The sequence below is a fragment of the Thunnus albacares genome, chromosome 9, assembly GCF_914725855.1.
Source record: "Thunnus albacares chromosome 9, fThuAlb1.1, whole genome shotgun sequence".
Taxonomy (NCBI): Eukaryota; Metazoa; Chordata; class Actinopteri; order Scombriformes; family Scombridae; genus Thunnus; species Thunnus albacares.
Window position 1 is genome coordinate 27630392 of NC_058114.1, and position 13338 is coordinate 27643729.

Below are 13338 nucleotides of genomic sequence, written 5' to 3' on the forward strand. Positions count from 1 at the left end.
TTTTGGCACTGGGTGGGTGATGTGACCAGTGCTTTTAATCTTTCCATTACAGTCATGGGCCTGGGGGTAGACAACTGAAACTCCAATTTCCCCATACTTTCCACTCGCTGAGTACATCAAACCTGTCAATAACTATGGAGTGCAGGCAACTGTGCCTACCACAGTGAGCTGTGAGCCTGAGGCTTGTGTTATACAGGACAACAGGGGAGCAAATCTTTTCATATTACAGTGGATATGACTGAAGCAGAGATTTTTGTTGATTTTGTTTTCAGAGGTACTTTTTTATCAAAGTTGTGCAATACAATTCTTGTAAGAGAAATGCACCTGTGCAGTGAACAAATCCAGAAACTACAAAAGCAACATTTGCACGAATTGGTACCAAAATATTCATGAACACCTATTTTGTACTGGACAGTGAGGTGAAGTTCTCTACAGCACATATGTGGTCAGTTCATGCTTTATAAAATGACATCAGCTGTATCACAAATAAGATTATATAAGAGAATTTACTATTTTGAATTAAATTGTGTAGAGCACCTTGGGATGAGAAAATCTGTCTGAGAAAAAACAGATATTTATTAAATGATATGATTTGAATGAATTCAATAGAGAATATATTATTACCATCATAAAATATGCTACATGTCATAGAGCCATCATGGTGTCCTCAGGTATCTGGAGTGTCAATTACAGGTCATCAAAGTGCTCTGAAAGTGACATAAGAAAAACTGGCTGTACTGAACATGCTGTAATCCAGTCCTACGACTTTGAAAATCAAAAATACAACATGGGAAAAGTGCAGAAATTGAAAAGTAAATGTTAGACAGATAATCACTTTGAAAAAATATTTTAGGTGAAAATGTGTTTCAGGGTAAGTGAATTCTGGAGCTGAAGTTCAAACTTGATTGTTACCCAAATCACATATACACCTTACTTTAAGTACCCCTATTTAGCATTTACAAGCAGTATATAAAGGGTTAATAAATTGTTTCTAACACATTATAATATAATTGTAAGCAGGACATTTTCAAAGTCTATTAATGTACAGTTTGTACAGTTTTTGTCAAAAATTATAATTTCTCCTATGAAGACTAATTTTATATTATTATAACCGTACTTTACTATACTGTACATACATACAGTATAGAGTTATAGGTTCCCACAGGAGGAGTTATAGTAGTTGACTACATTATGGTGTGTTATAAACCATTTAATAAATGTTTATATACTGTGTATAAATGCTAGATAGGGGGGCTCAAAGTAAAGTGCCACCACAAAACCCTCCTTTACACCTTCACAGACTGAAAAGATTAAAATGCTGCTAATCATCTCAGAGAGACGAGTCTCAACGCGGACGACTAATCTAGACAGACACTGTTTTAAGACATTCATGCTGCTTTCTCATGTAACCTCAGATCATGACTGAGAACAAGATTACAGTAATCTGTTGTTATTCCAGAGATGGGATTCAATTAAGGTCACACCTGAAGAGAAATTATACCAAAAACAATGGAAAAAACAAGAAGAACACAGTATATATGCCTATGTGATACTAGAATATAAAAATGTATTTTTCAAATACTGGAAAATATTTTCTGGGGGGGTTGGCTGAATTTACATCTTTTGAGATATTTTTAAATTCTTTACAGTGGTTGTACATGATAATTAACATAAACTAATTAGTCTGAAATGTAAAAAAGTGCCAACAAATAGAGGTAAACAACACAATTCTTTGTTTCAAATCTAGTTGGAAGACTAGAGGATGAGGCTTGTGAATGAGGAGACAAGAAGCTGTGATCCAACTCAGAGGCTCGCTATCGACTGATTGAACCAACTGTCTCTTCTGCTGGTGTGTGATAATACAGATTATACTTAAAAGTACTTTCTGGAACTCAAACTAGTCTGCCAGAGAACAAGATCAACAACTGCATAAATAAAACTTTACGTGCATGGACATCTGAAATTAATCAGATTACATGGTCTAACTAGAATAATTCAGTGTCATTTACACTTTCAAAGTACAGACGAACAGGTTGGTCACTGGTTACCCAACATCCAGTGGCAGCGACTAAAAACTAAGCCAGGCTGTGCCAACAATAGCAGGCACACAGAGTCAGGAATAGCCAGAAGATCAGACATCCTTATTGTAACCTCTGTCTGTAGCCCCTTTTCACCTACATGCTCAGTCAGTGAGGAGAAGCTAACACACACCACACATGCAAAACACACTTATGTGTCTCATCACGTGTTGTAGTTTAGTGGCAAAATTGATTTTGTGGCTTTTCAAATCAAGCTACTGTGTTAGTGTAGAATTGATTATTTTTAGGCCAGTAACATGTTTTGAGCTACTCAGCCGGGACAAACAAAATTTAATTTTATTTTCAACTTGGTATATATTATAAATACATTTTTTAATCTAATATCGAACGTTTCATTTTAATCCGGTACAACTTCAGGAACAGAATTAATCAACAGCATAATGTACAGTATGTCCTTGAACTGTACACGACCTCTCCAGGGAATGATGCTCTAACAAAGGTTTATGCTGCTGCAAGGACAGGTCTATTCATCACATGTGCTTCCCTTTAACCAGCTACAGTTGACTTTGAAAACTGGGCAATGCTGGTCACTGTTTGAGGAAAGATGGCCTAGAGCGAAATTTGATAGTCAGGCTCCAGCACCGTCCAGACAGACAAGCACTCAGCGCTGAAAGGGTACAGAGAAGAACCTGGCAAAAATACAAACCCAGAAACACCCACTCAAACCCGTATGATAAATCCATATGTTGATGAGTGTTACAGCTGAAAAATATGTACTTGTAAATAAAATTGTCTTTACTGGGGAAACAAAATACGCTATGCTGTAGCCCTCTTGGTTTATGACAGCAAGAAGTATTTTAATTTCTTTTAACATACAAGCACATACAGAGATAATCATGCAACATTTTAATTGATGTGGTCATCTCTGTAGAGGAATAGGTGAGAGTATGGATTTTTGTTGAGAATCAGCAACACTGCCGCCTGGTGGCTGCAGTCATTTTTTCAAGATTGTAAACATTGAAAACATTACTTTGGTAAGATTTTAATCGTTAATGGTTTAAAAATGTCCCAAAATGTTGTAAAACTTTATTTATTTATTTATTTTTACATTATCCACATCACAAATAAAACTCACCCCAGTTGTAATGTGGCCTTATCTATCTGTGTAGTGTACCTTGGATTAAGTAGAAATACTAGATGGGTAGAAAGCATATCATTAGTGCCCTTCTCACTGAGGCTGGAGTTTTGACCAGGTGAAGCAAGGAACTGCTGCAGTGTCCTGGACATGTTAAATCATAGGTGCTATATGAGAGCACTATGTTCATATCTGATTTTAAGTTCCTTATAATTTCAGCCAACATTGTGCTTGGTCCATATAGTCTCTGGATCACATCTCTCATGAAAATGGTATTTATTCAAATTACTGACAAATGGTAAATCTGGTGGCAAACAGTGTTCCAGCATAGGCCTATTTGTCTCTTATGTATATCATTATAACAAGTCTTCCCTATAACAATGATTCAGATACTGTACAAACTGTTCAGTCCAGTACATGCATGATAAAGTAGGCCACAGAGTGGATAATGTTATTGTGACAGTGACAGGTGGGGGTCATGTTTCCTGAAAGTACTGATATACACTCACCAAGCACTTTTGTAATGAACACCTGTGCAGTCTAATGCAGTCCAATACAACAGCTCTGCCATAAAGTCTATTTTTTACGAAGCTTGATGATGATAATTCTACTTTATATTTATTATTGAGGTCATAGTGGATGGTGGTGGTGTACTGGTGCATTATACTGAAGCAAAATTCAAATGTGTTTGCTTATTTGGCTTTTTTTTACACTGCCCTTCACTGCAAACTATAACTGAGACTACAACAGACTACTGGCTCAATTCCGGAGAACTACTAAAATGGTTTGTTGCCACTATTTCTAAAGGCTCAAACTCCACAGTTTCTCTGAGATTATGATTGGACTACAAAATGTCACTACGTACTACAACTACACACAGTCCCGCAGTATCCCATGATTCCTCGGTGTGTCTGTGACCTCGCAGCGCACGGGAAGAAGAAGTGGCGCCTGCTCACGCTGTCTGACGCACGCAGGTACTCGCTGCTGGTTAGCCACTGCTCGGTTGTTGATCATGGCTGCTTCAAAGCCAGTCGAGCCGCAGTCCGGGACTGGACTACCCCGCTGGCAGCTGGCACTGTTGGTCGGGACACCCATAGTGCTGGGGGTCGGGGCGGTTTACCTCTGGAATCGCAGCCGGACGAAGGAAAGGCGAGGGAAAGGGAGCGGGGAGCGGAAAACACCGGAAGGCAGCGCCAGTCCGGTGCAGGGCCAAGACGGCGCAGCCCGGGCCAGCCGAGAACAGGAGGACATGGTAACTGATGCCCTGAGACTGCGTTTAATTCACCATTATCACGGTAGCTGTGTATGCCTTTGAGCTGTGCGTACACCTTTCTTACTACATGCGTCATTGCCGTGAAAGTACAGTCAAGGACACCTGACGTTACCGAGCGTCGGTGGCAGCTACCTTCAGGAGAGCAAGGCCATTAGCAACCGGCTCAGCGGCGCTGGATTAGCCCGTGTTAATATGCCGGCTAGGTTAATTTAGCCTGGTTGCAAATGCCTGCACGCCTTTAAAAGCAACCATTGACTTTACAGATCATGTAAGTGCGACTGACGAGTAAAAACATGTGGGAGCAAAACGACACGAGGCTTTTTATTTGGAGCCACAAGCACAGCTTTGTAATTTTTATGTTTTGCAAATGTCATTTGAACCAGGCTGCGTTGGTTTCATTATACAGTGTGACAGGCTGTTGCTGGCTGTCATAGCTTTCATTTCGTGGTAACATGCATGCGTAATGGACACCTCACTCATGTTTCCCCCATGATCGTTCATTCAGTCATGCTATCGATATTATGGCGTCCATGAGCTAAGTTACATGAAGCAGCTTTGTGTAATTATAGAATACAATATCATTAGTATGAGATTGTTAGCTCGCAAATATGAAACCGATCCTATAAATAGGATGTCATTGAGTAATAAGTGTGATAAAGGTAAAATGTTAAGTCATTATTTCCAGAAGTTGTTGCCCTGTTAAACAGGTGAACTGTTATCAAACTGGACTTTACATCTCACATCCCTCTTTCAATCCCTGCACTGGTCACTTTCATATATTTCATCAAACTGGACTTTACATTGTACATTGCATCCAACCTCCACGGTTACATAATTAAATTATTTATTGTACATGTCACATTTAATTTTTGCTCTTGTCACAATTTCTTTGGCCATAACACAGCTGTGTACAGTCAATATATCATTTCAAGTTTTATATTCCATTTCAAAACTATTATTATCCCATTCTGTAAATAGATTTAAAATTTGTCATTTAATTTTAGCACCACTTTGTTTATTGTAGTAGTACATAATCATTATCACTTTACTCTTGCTATATTTTTAGTCAGACACATGCTTTGCGTGCTGCATACTTGGCTAATAAACAGATTCTGTTCATGTGTGACGTGACACAGACAGGATTCATTTAAGGTATTGTGTGATATTAATGCAAAGTAATGCACGTGGATTAAGACAAACATTCAACCGTTATAAACCATTTCACATTTCAAACACAAACATCAAATGGTTTAAGTCTCTTTGTTCCTGCAGTGTTTGCTAATGTCAGTGAAATGTGCTTTCTTATCCATCATTGAGCTCATTTATTTATAGAAATCTGAAAGCAGGGTTTTGAGTTAATGCACAATTAATCGATTCGTCAGTGGTCAGAAAATGTATCCACAGGATGAAATCCATTAATCATTAAGTTGTTTTCTCTTGAAAAAATGCCAAACTGCAATGTTCACTTTTTTCTGACATTTTATAGACCAAACGATCAAGTAAGAAAATGGCTGACAGATTAATCAATAATTAAAATAATCATCATTTGTAGCCTACTATTACAGTTGTTATCCTTGAATCAGTGTTGGTGTCGGCATAGTTGTTATAAATGGTCCTTTTGCAATTTTGGCTCTTCTATGATTGTTTTAATTGATTAATCTGACAATTATTTTCCAGATCCATCAATTAATCTTTTGGTCAATAATACACCAGAAAACTGTGAAAAATACCATCACGATTTCCTTGAGCCCAATGCGATGTCATCAAATGTCTGGCTTTGTCTTATCACAGTCTAAACATTAGATATTCACTTTACTATGTGAAGACGATGAAAGGGAATTACCAGTTTATTTTCTGTCAGTCGACTAGTTGCAGCTCTAATAGATTGCTGAGAGATATTTAATTATGTTAAATAACCCTCTGGCTCTTCAGTCCTTGATCTAGTCTACTGAGATGCAGAAGACACCATTCAACCAATAAACACCATCTTTTCTCTGTCTCATTTAGAGCCCTTTGGATCGGGCCCAAGCAGCAAAGAACAAGGGCAACAAGTACTTCAAGGCTGGAAAGTATGAGAACGCCATCCAGTGCTACACAGAAGCCATTGCTCTGTGCCCCACAGAGCAAAAGACTGATTTGTCAACGTTTTACCAGAACAGAGCAGCAGCCTACGAACAGCAGGTCGGTACCATCTTCTTGTAAATTTTAATGAGATTATTGTGATATTCAACAATGTAAAAAAAAAAAAAAAAAAAAAAAGCTGAAACAGTGTCAGAAACACATCTTATGAGTGACGTACAGTACCAGTCAAAAGTTTGAACACATTGTCCCATTAACTTGAATGAGAAAGTGTGTCCAGACAAAGTGAATTTCTCACTATTATGTCAACCTTTTGCTGCAATGACACTGTTGTCTCTGTCTGGCATCGATTCTTCATTCATTCTTTTGAAGAAATTACGTACAATAACACACAGTCATTGTAGTTTGTTTTAGAATATCCTGGTGAGTGTCTTGCATGTTGCAGTATGGTACACTTTGTCTCCAGAGATATTCACTGGGTTGAGGTGCTTGTAGAAGGAGAGAACCCTCTTCTTATACCTTAAAGCCAGAGGAACAGAGGTTTTAGATCTTTGGTCAATGTGTAGCAACACACCAAGTGAAACATCAACACTGAAATTGAGTGTTATATTAACCTTACATTCTGTTCACATATGCTCTCCGGCTGAAAGTGTGATGTTGAGCTGATTAATCAGTGAAGAAGATTCCATCCCAGCTGCCAGCAGTTAAATGTTTGATGTATTTGGACAACGCTAATCATGCAGACTGGTTTATTCACTTAAGAAATGGTTTGTAAACCACTCCCTTCAATTTAGGCTGCAGTCTGCCGGGCGTAACTGGTTGTGTTACTTGGTTACAGATACTGTCATCATATATGTTGGTCTTGAGATGTCATGATCACTATAGATCTCTTGATCTTATTGTGGTGAAATGATCTCTTTAACAGTTTGCAGTATTTTTCAGTTCTGCTACACTGACATTTTTGTACAGACTTAGTTTGGACTGTAAGCTTTATTAAATGTCTCAACATCAATATGCACAGGGAAAAAATAAACTCTTTTATCAAAGATAAAGCATGAGCAGAAGTGACATTTACTCATAGAGAACTATTACCTTTCAGGCAAATCTGTATCCTAGTTAATAAAAAACGTACTTCAACAAAGGAAAGAATTTGCTACATACAGGTCTGCATCTCCACTGCACTTGTAAGCCTCTCTGGATAGTGGACACACTCTGGGACTCTACTGAATTCTCATACAGATATTTTTGGAAAATGTCAAAGTTTATAACTTTTATTGCAGCTGAAATGGACAGAAGTGGTGCAGGACTGCTCTCAGGCTGTGGAACTTAATCCACGCTATGTCAAGGCTCTGTTCAGGAGGGCTAAAGCTCTGGAAAAACTAGACAACAAGAAGGAATGCTTGGAAGGTGAGACCAGACCCCTTTTCTTTTAAAATTATCCTTTGTACAAATGTGTCTTTTAAAATGTGTAACTGTTGTTGATTTGCTATTGTTTCCTTTTAATCCTCCAGATGTCACAGCGGTGTGTATTCTCGAGGCCTTCCAGAACCAACAGAGCATGCTGCTAGCAGACAAGGTGCTGAAACAGCTGGGAAAAGAGAAGGCCAAAGAGAAATACAAGGTATTTGTACACTTCTAGAGACATTTTGTGTCAGTTTCATTTCCCTGAGTGCACAGTAAACATCTATTTTTTTTTAACCCTCCCTCTGCAGAACCGTGAACCCATGATGCCTTCTCCTCAGTTCATCAAGTCCTACTTTAGTTCATTCACTGATGACATCATCTCGCAGCCCCTGCAGAAGGGGGAGAAGAAAGATGAAGACAAGGACAAGGAGGGCGAGGCAGCTGAAGTCACTGAGAGGTCAGAGAATATTTGCTTATTATCAACTTAACTGGTACATTTAGGTTTCACCAGGAGGGACAGAGGAGCAGTGTCGGGCAGTAACGCATTACTTAATATAATATTAATAGTAATATTATTACAGTTTGAAATTCAATAATTATATTACAGTTACTAATCCCAGTAACGCTCCATTACTTTTACACTTGGGGGTCGGCGTGCTCGCTGTCTTACTGGATTGATGGAGGGTTGATATCAATGTGGTCCCTGCGTTCAGCTGGCAGACCTCTCTGGAGGACAAATGCAACTCGCAGTAATTCCAAAGTTGGGTTGTAGCTTAGCTGGCTCACTATCGTTAGCCACGGGTACGCCTGCGTTCAGGAATCACCTGGCGCTAGTTCAGTTCAGAGAACTAAATCCATGAATCATGCAGCTGAGGTCGGGACTTCTGGAGTGCTTTGTGCAGTCACTGAGGCTACGCTAACACTAGCTGTTGGATGGTCAGTACATTCTTCCAAATCGTATCCTGCCTGCTTGTTAAACACAAATACAATACATATTACATGTGGGTGTGGAGGATTGGAGCTGACAGCTGATTAACAAAAGTAAAGTAATGAGTAATAAAACGCATTACTTCTGCTGCTGAGAAATAAAGTCAGTAATTACTTTTACAATGAGTAATATGTCATCAGTAATTTCAAGTGAACTTGTCCAACACTGCGGACGAGCTGGTGGCATAGAGCAAGATGCTGGAAATGCTCTACAGGTATCTTTGTCCCTGTGTTGACTTAACAGTCACAAAATTTCCAAGAATATTTGAATCAAATGGGGAGGTTGCCATTAAAGCTCTGAACATATTCATGCTTCCAACGGAAGAAACTCATTTGGTTTTTATGATCCTATGACCTTTCCACTATCAGTGACAGTGACAGTGATGAGATGCAGGAGTGTGGGTGTAAATTTGCTTAATGGGAACTAAGCAGAATGTTTTTTCTGGGGAGTGTCGCTATCTTCCATATAGAATTTCAAAATGTTACTAGTTAAAACTTGAGGTTTGCACTAGATAAAATCCAAATGATGCATCCTCAGGAGAACATGAGTGTGTTCTGAAAATGTCATGGCTTTAGATGTTGATGTACGCCTGAGAATTACAGCCTTACTGTGTCTTTAGAGTAAACGTCAGGGGATGACTAAAATCATTATGATTCATCTGCTGGGCCACAATTTTTTTATTTTTATTTTTTGATATCTTTTGCAGAAAGCGTTGAGCAACTAGAAATATTGACCAACTGAAAAGTAAAGGGATTCACAAAGTCAAAACAAATATGTAGAACTAGCTGTGGATCCAGAAGTAAACCTGGAGGGTCACAATCAAACACATTTTTGTGTAGTAAAGAAAATGTGCATGTCATTGATATTTTATGGAAACCTCTAATATTTTGAGTTTGCACAACAATATATGCCTATTAACCAAGTACTAAACAGTGCATTGTTAATCTGTTTCAGCATTACAATACATTGAAGTCTGTTTTTGTGCAGAGGGGCACATTGAAGATATCTTCTGAGGTCAAATGTTTACTTGCAGTTTAAAGTGTATTAAGTGAAATAATTTTTTTCAAAACTGTGAATTATTACCTAGTAGATAAACAGTTTTTCTTATCTGGTCTTTTTCATGTCCTTAGCTCTGGCTACCTGAAGGCAAAGCAGTACATGGAGGAGGAGAACTATGACAAAATCATCAGCGAATGCACCAAGGAGATCGAGTCAGGCGGGCGATACACTGCTGAGGCCCTGCTGCTGCGTGCTACATTCTACCTGCTGATTGGCAACGCTACTGCTGCTCAACCTGATCTGGATCGAGTAATCAACATGCATGATGCCAATGTGAAGGTACGGACCTGTTTTCCAGATTTAATCTTATTTTTAATGCATGCCATTTTTTCACAGCTTACCTTATGATGTTTACATATAAATAAAGACTTTTGAAAGATGAGCTGGTGGCTACAACATCACAGGATCTCTCTCTGTTGTGTCGTCTAATTTTTCACAGCTACGAGCCAATGCTTTGATCAAGCGTGGAAGCATGTACATGCAGCAGCAGCAGCCTCTGCTCTCGACACAAGACTTCAACATGGCAGCTGACATCGATACACGCAACCCTGATGTGTATCACCATAGGGGTCAGGTAGGTGTCTGGATGAACTGGTCTTTTTAACATAGGTTTAGCTCATTAGGTGCCAGTTTGTGAATGGATCCTGGTATATGCTGTAGTGTAAGACGAAGTCCTCTATATTTCCTCTCAGCTGAAGATTCTGCTGGACCAGGTGGACGAGGCCGTGGGAGACTTCGATGAGTGCATCCTGCTCAGGCCTGACTCGGCTCTAGCCCAGGCACAGAAATGCTTCGCTCTTGTAAGTTTTCATCTAAACACTTTAAAAAGCGAGATTGTCTGACATTAACTTCACTATCGAGTGAGTTAACTGAGTGAGTTTGTTTTTGCTATGTACTTCAGTATAGACAAGCATATACTGGAAACAACCCGTCACAAGTACAGACCGCCATGGACGGCTTTGAAGATGTTATCAGAAGGTTCCCAAAGTGTGCTGAAGGCTACGCTCTCTACGCTCAGGTATATAACCAAAAATGTGAATTTCTATTCCAACAATGATCAGTGGTTGCTTTTTTTCTTATTTAAATGGCATTTATAAAATATTTTATTAAAATTCAGACAGAAAATGTCAGCTTCAGACGTTGTTGACATGTTCAACAGACCTTACAACGCAAGTGTTTTTGTTTATTTTCAGGCTTTGACTGATCAACAGCAGTTTGGAAAAGCAGATGAGATGTATGACAAGTGTATTGAACTGGAACCAGACAATGCTACCACATATGTCCACAAGGGGTAAGCTTTTTTTCCCCCTTCAGTTATGCATATTGTTAAAATAAGATCTGATTCATAAGTGTAAACTAGATATCAGTTGGTAATTCTTCAATATATGTCCAGTTTGTTACAGCTGCAGTGGAAACAAGACCTTGATTTGGGTCTAGAGCTCATCAGCAAGGCGATTGAGATTGACAACAAATGTGACTTTGCTTATGAAACCATGGGAACCATCGAAGTTCAAAGGTGAGATTAACAGTTTGACCCAAACCTCATATTGTGTCTTTCTCAAAGTGCTTCAAATAACACGAGCATTTTCCTTCCAGGGGCAATCTGGACAAGGCGATAGAAATGTTCAACAAGGCGATTAACCTAGCCAAGTCAGAGATGGAGATGGCCCATTTGTACTCGTTATGCGATGCCGCATACGCCCAGACAGAAGTGGCGAGGAAGTACGGGCTGAAACCTCCGACGCTGTAACTTCTCGGCCTATTGATTGCCAATCTCAGTCTTCATTGCTGAACCTAACTATGTTAAAAGTGCAACTGTCTGACTTACTTTGATTTGTATAAAAATGAGTACTGGATCATAAAAGATAAAAGGAAGCACCCTGAATAACATACCGTGTTTACATCACATTAAAGGGGTTTGCTGTCATGGAAAAGATGGATATCTATTCCCAATCAAGCCAAGGCTGTGATCGGGGCTTCTGGTGTACTTGGTAGGTTGTTTTGGGTGGGGGGGTCTTTAACAACACAGCCCTTTGACACTTATTTCAACCACAATAACATCAACATTTTTTTTTTTTTTTTTGCTCAGAGTAAAGAAAGATTGTGTCATCTTGAGAGGAAAAATCATACATGAATGCTCATGTATACTTGTCCAAATTACAAGTAATGATGTGAAATGTAAGAGAATGGAAATGTGCTCAGTCTGAACCATTTACTGACTACGGTTTATGTGACACTTAGATCTACAGAAAATACTGTGAGAGCTTTATATAGTTCTAATGGACTGTTCACCTCTTAATTTAAGCTGATCTAAAAGGGTTTTTGTCCAGCTACCTTCCATATGTAACATACAGTATCAGTTCCGAATGCAAGATTTAAAATTATAGTCACATGTGTAATGTCTGTGTTTGTAATGCTGGAATTGATCCCATAAGGGATAAGGGCATACAGAGGAGTTAGTTTAGGATCCTGAAGTGTTTTTTTTTTGTTCTGTTTTTTTTTTTTTTAATTACAGGATTGCCTGTTTTTCTTTTTTTGTTTTTTTAAATATATATTTTTTGTGCAGCATGTTCACTTTATAAATAAATGTAAATGCAATGCTCGTGCTGTTTGAACACTAGGAACACCCTAACGATAAGAGACTGGGCAAAACACTTTGGATTAGGAAAATGTAACCAACTTTATGTCTTTAGTTTTTTGAAAATGTTATTTTTTGAACTGCCTCTAGTGTCAGAAGATGTCACAAGGGATTGGATATTCAGTGTTTGTTTTCCTAGATCACTTAAATTGATAAACATGATTTATTTTCTATACTATTGTAAAATGTTTATTTTTCATGCTACATTTGGTTTCATCTTTTGACAGAGTAAAAAGACAGTGGTTTGATTTTTTTTTTTTTTTTTTTTTTTCTACGTGCCCTCCTTTTAAATGTATCCTCCCACAACACAGGCCTTAGTGTTTCCAGCCTACATGCAGCACTGAGAATCTCTTGGTACAGTGTATGATTTGGTTCTCAAGTAGCACCTGTACAGTCATCTATAAAAAAGAAATGAGCCACAACTGCTAAAAGATATTTTCATGCATGTAGCAGCATTATTGGCAACATTTCATTGAAGGTGTGTCATTGAAAGAACCAAATCATGCATTCCAGCTGCAGCTGGTGGGAATTACTCAGAAATCATCTTCAAACATGGGTTAACCTCAGAGAAATGGATGTGACCTTCAGCTTCAGATATCCACTAAATTCTGACTGACAAACTACACTGACATTCTTCATCAACAATATGTATGGTGACCAAAGTGAAAGAATCCTAATAAAGTTATAATTCCTGGAATGAATTTCATCTTTGCAAGTTTTCTT

At 38.6% G+C, this 13338-nt stretch overlaps 1 protein-coding gene across 1 annotated transcript; it reads left to right on the forward strand.

Moving 5' to 3' along the window:
- The first annotated feature begins 4089 nt into the window (after positions 1-4089).
- Positions 4090-13316, forward strand: tomm70a (translocase of outer mitochondrial membrane 70 homolog A (S. cerevisiae)). The gene is made up of 12 exons (XM_044362053.1): positions 4090-4426; positions 6455-6628; positions 7807-7933; positions 8038-8147; positions 8239-8387; positions 10049-10256; positions 10417-10551; positions 10670-10777; positions 10879-10995; positions 11171-11268; positions 11371-11493; positions 11574-13316. Exons 1-12 carry the CDS (start codon positions 4187-4189, stop codon positions 11725-11727), a joined length of 1743 nt encoding a protein of 580 aa, XP_044217988.1. The 5' UTR covers positions 4090-4186; the 3' UTR covers positions 11728-13316.
- Positions 13317-13338: the final 22 nt, after the last annotated feature.

Coding starts and splice junctions, on each gene's coding strand:
- tomm70a (XM_044362053.1), top strand. CDS start 4,187: ATGGCTGCTTCAAAGCCAGTCGAGCCGCAGTCCGGGACTGGACTACCC. Junction 8,148..8,238: donor AGGCCAAAGAGAAATACAAG/GTATTTGTACAC, acceptor CTCCCTCTGCAG/AACCGTGAACCCATGATGCC. Junction 11,494..11,573: donor GGAACCATCGAAGTTCAAAG/GTGAGATTAACA, acceptor TTTTCCTTCCAG/GGGCAATCTGGACAAGGCGA.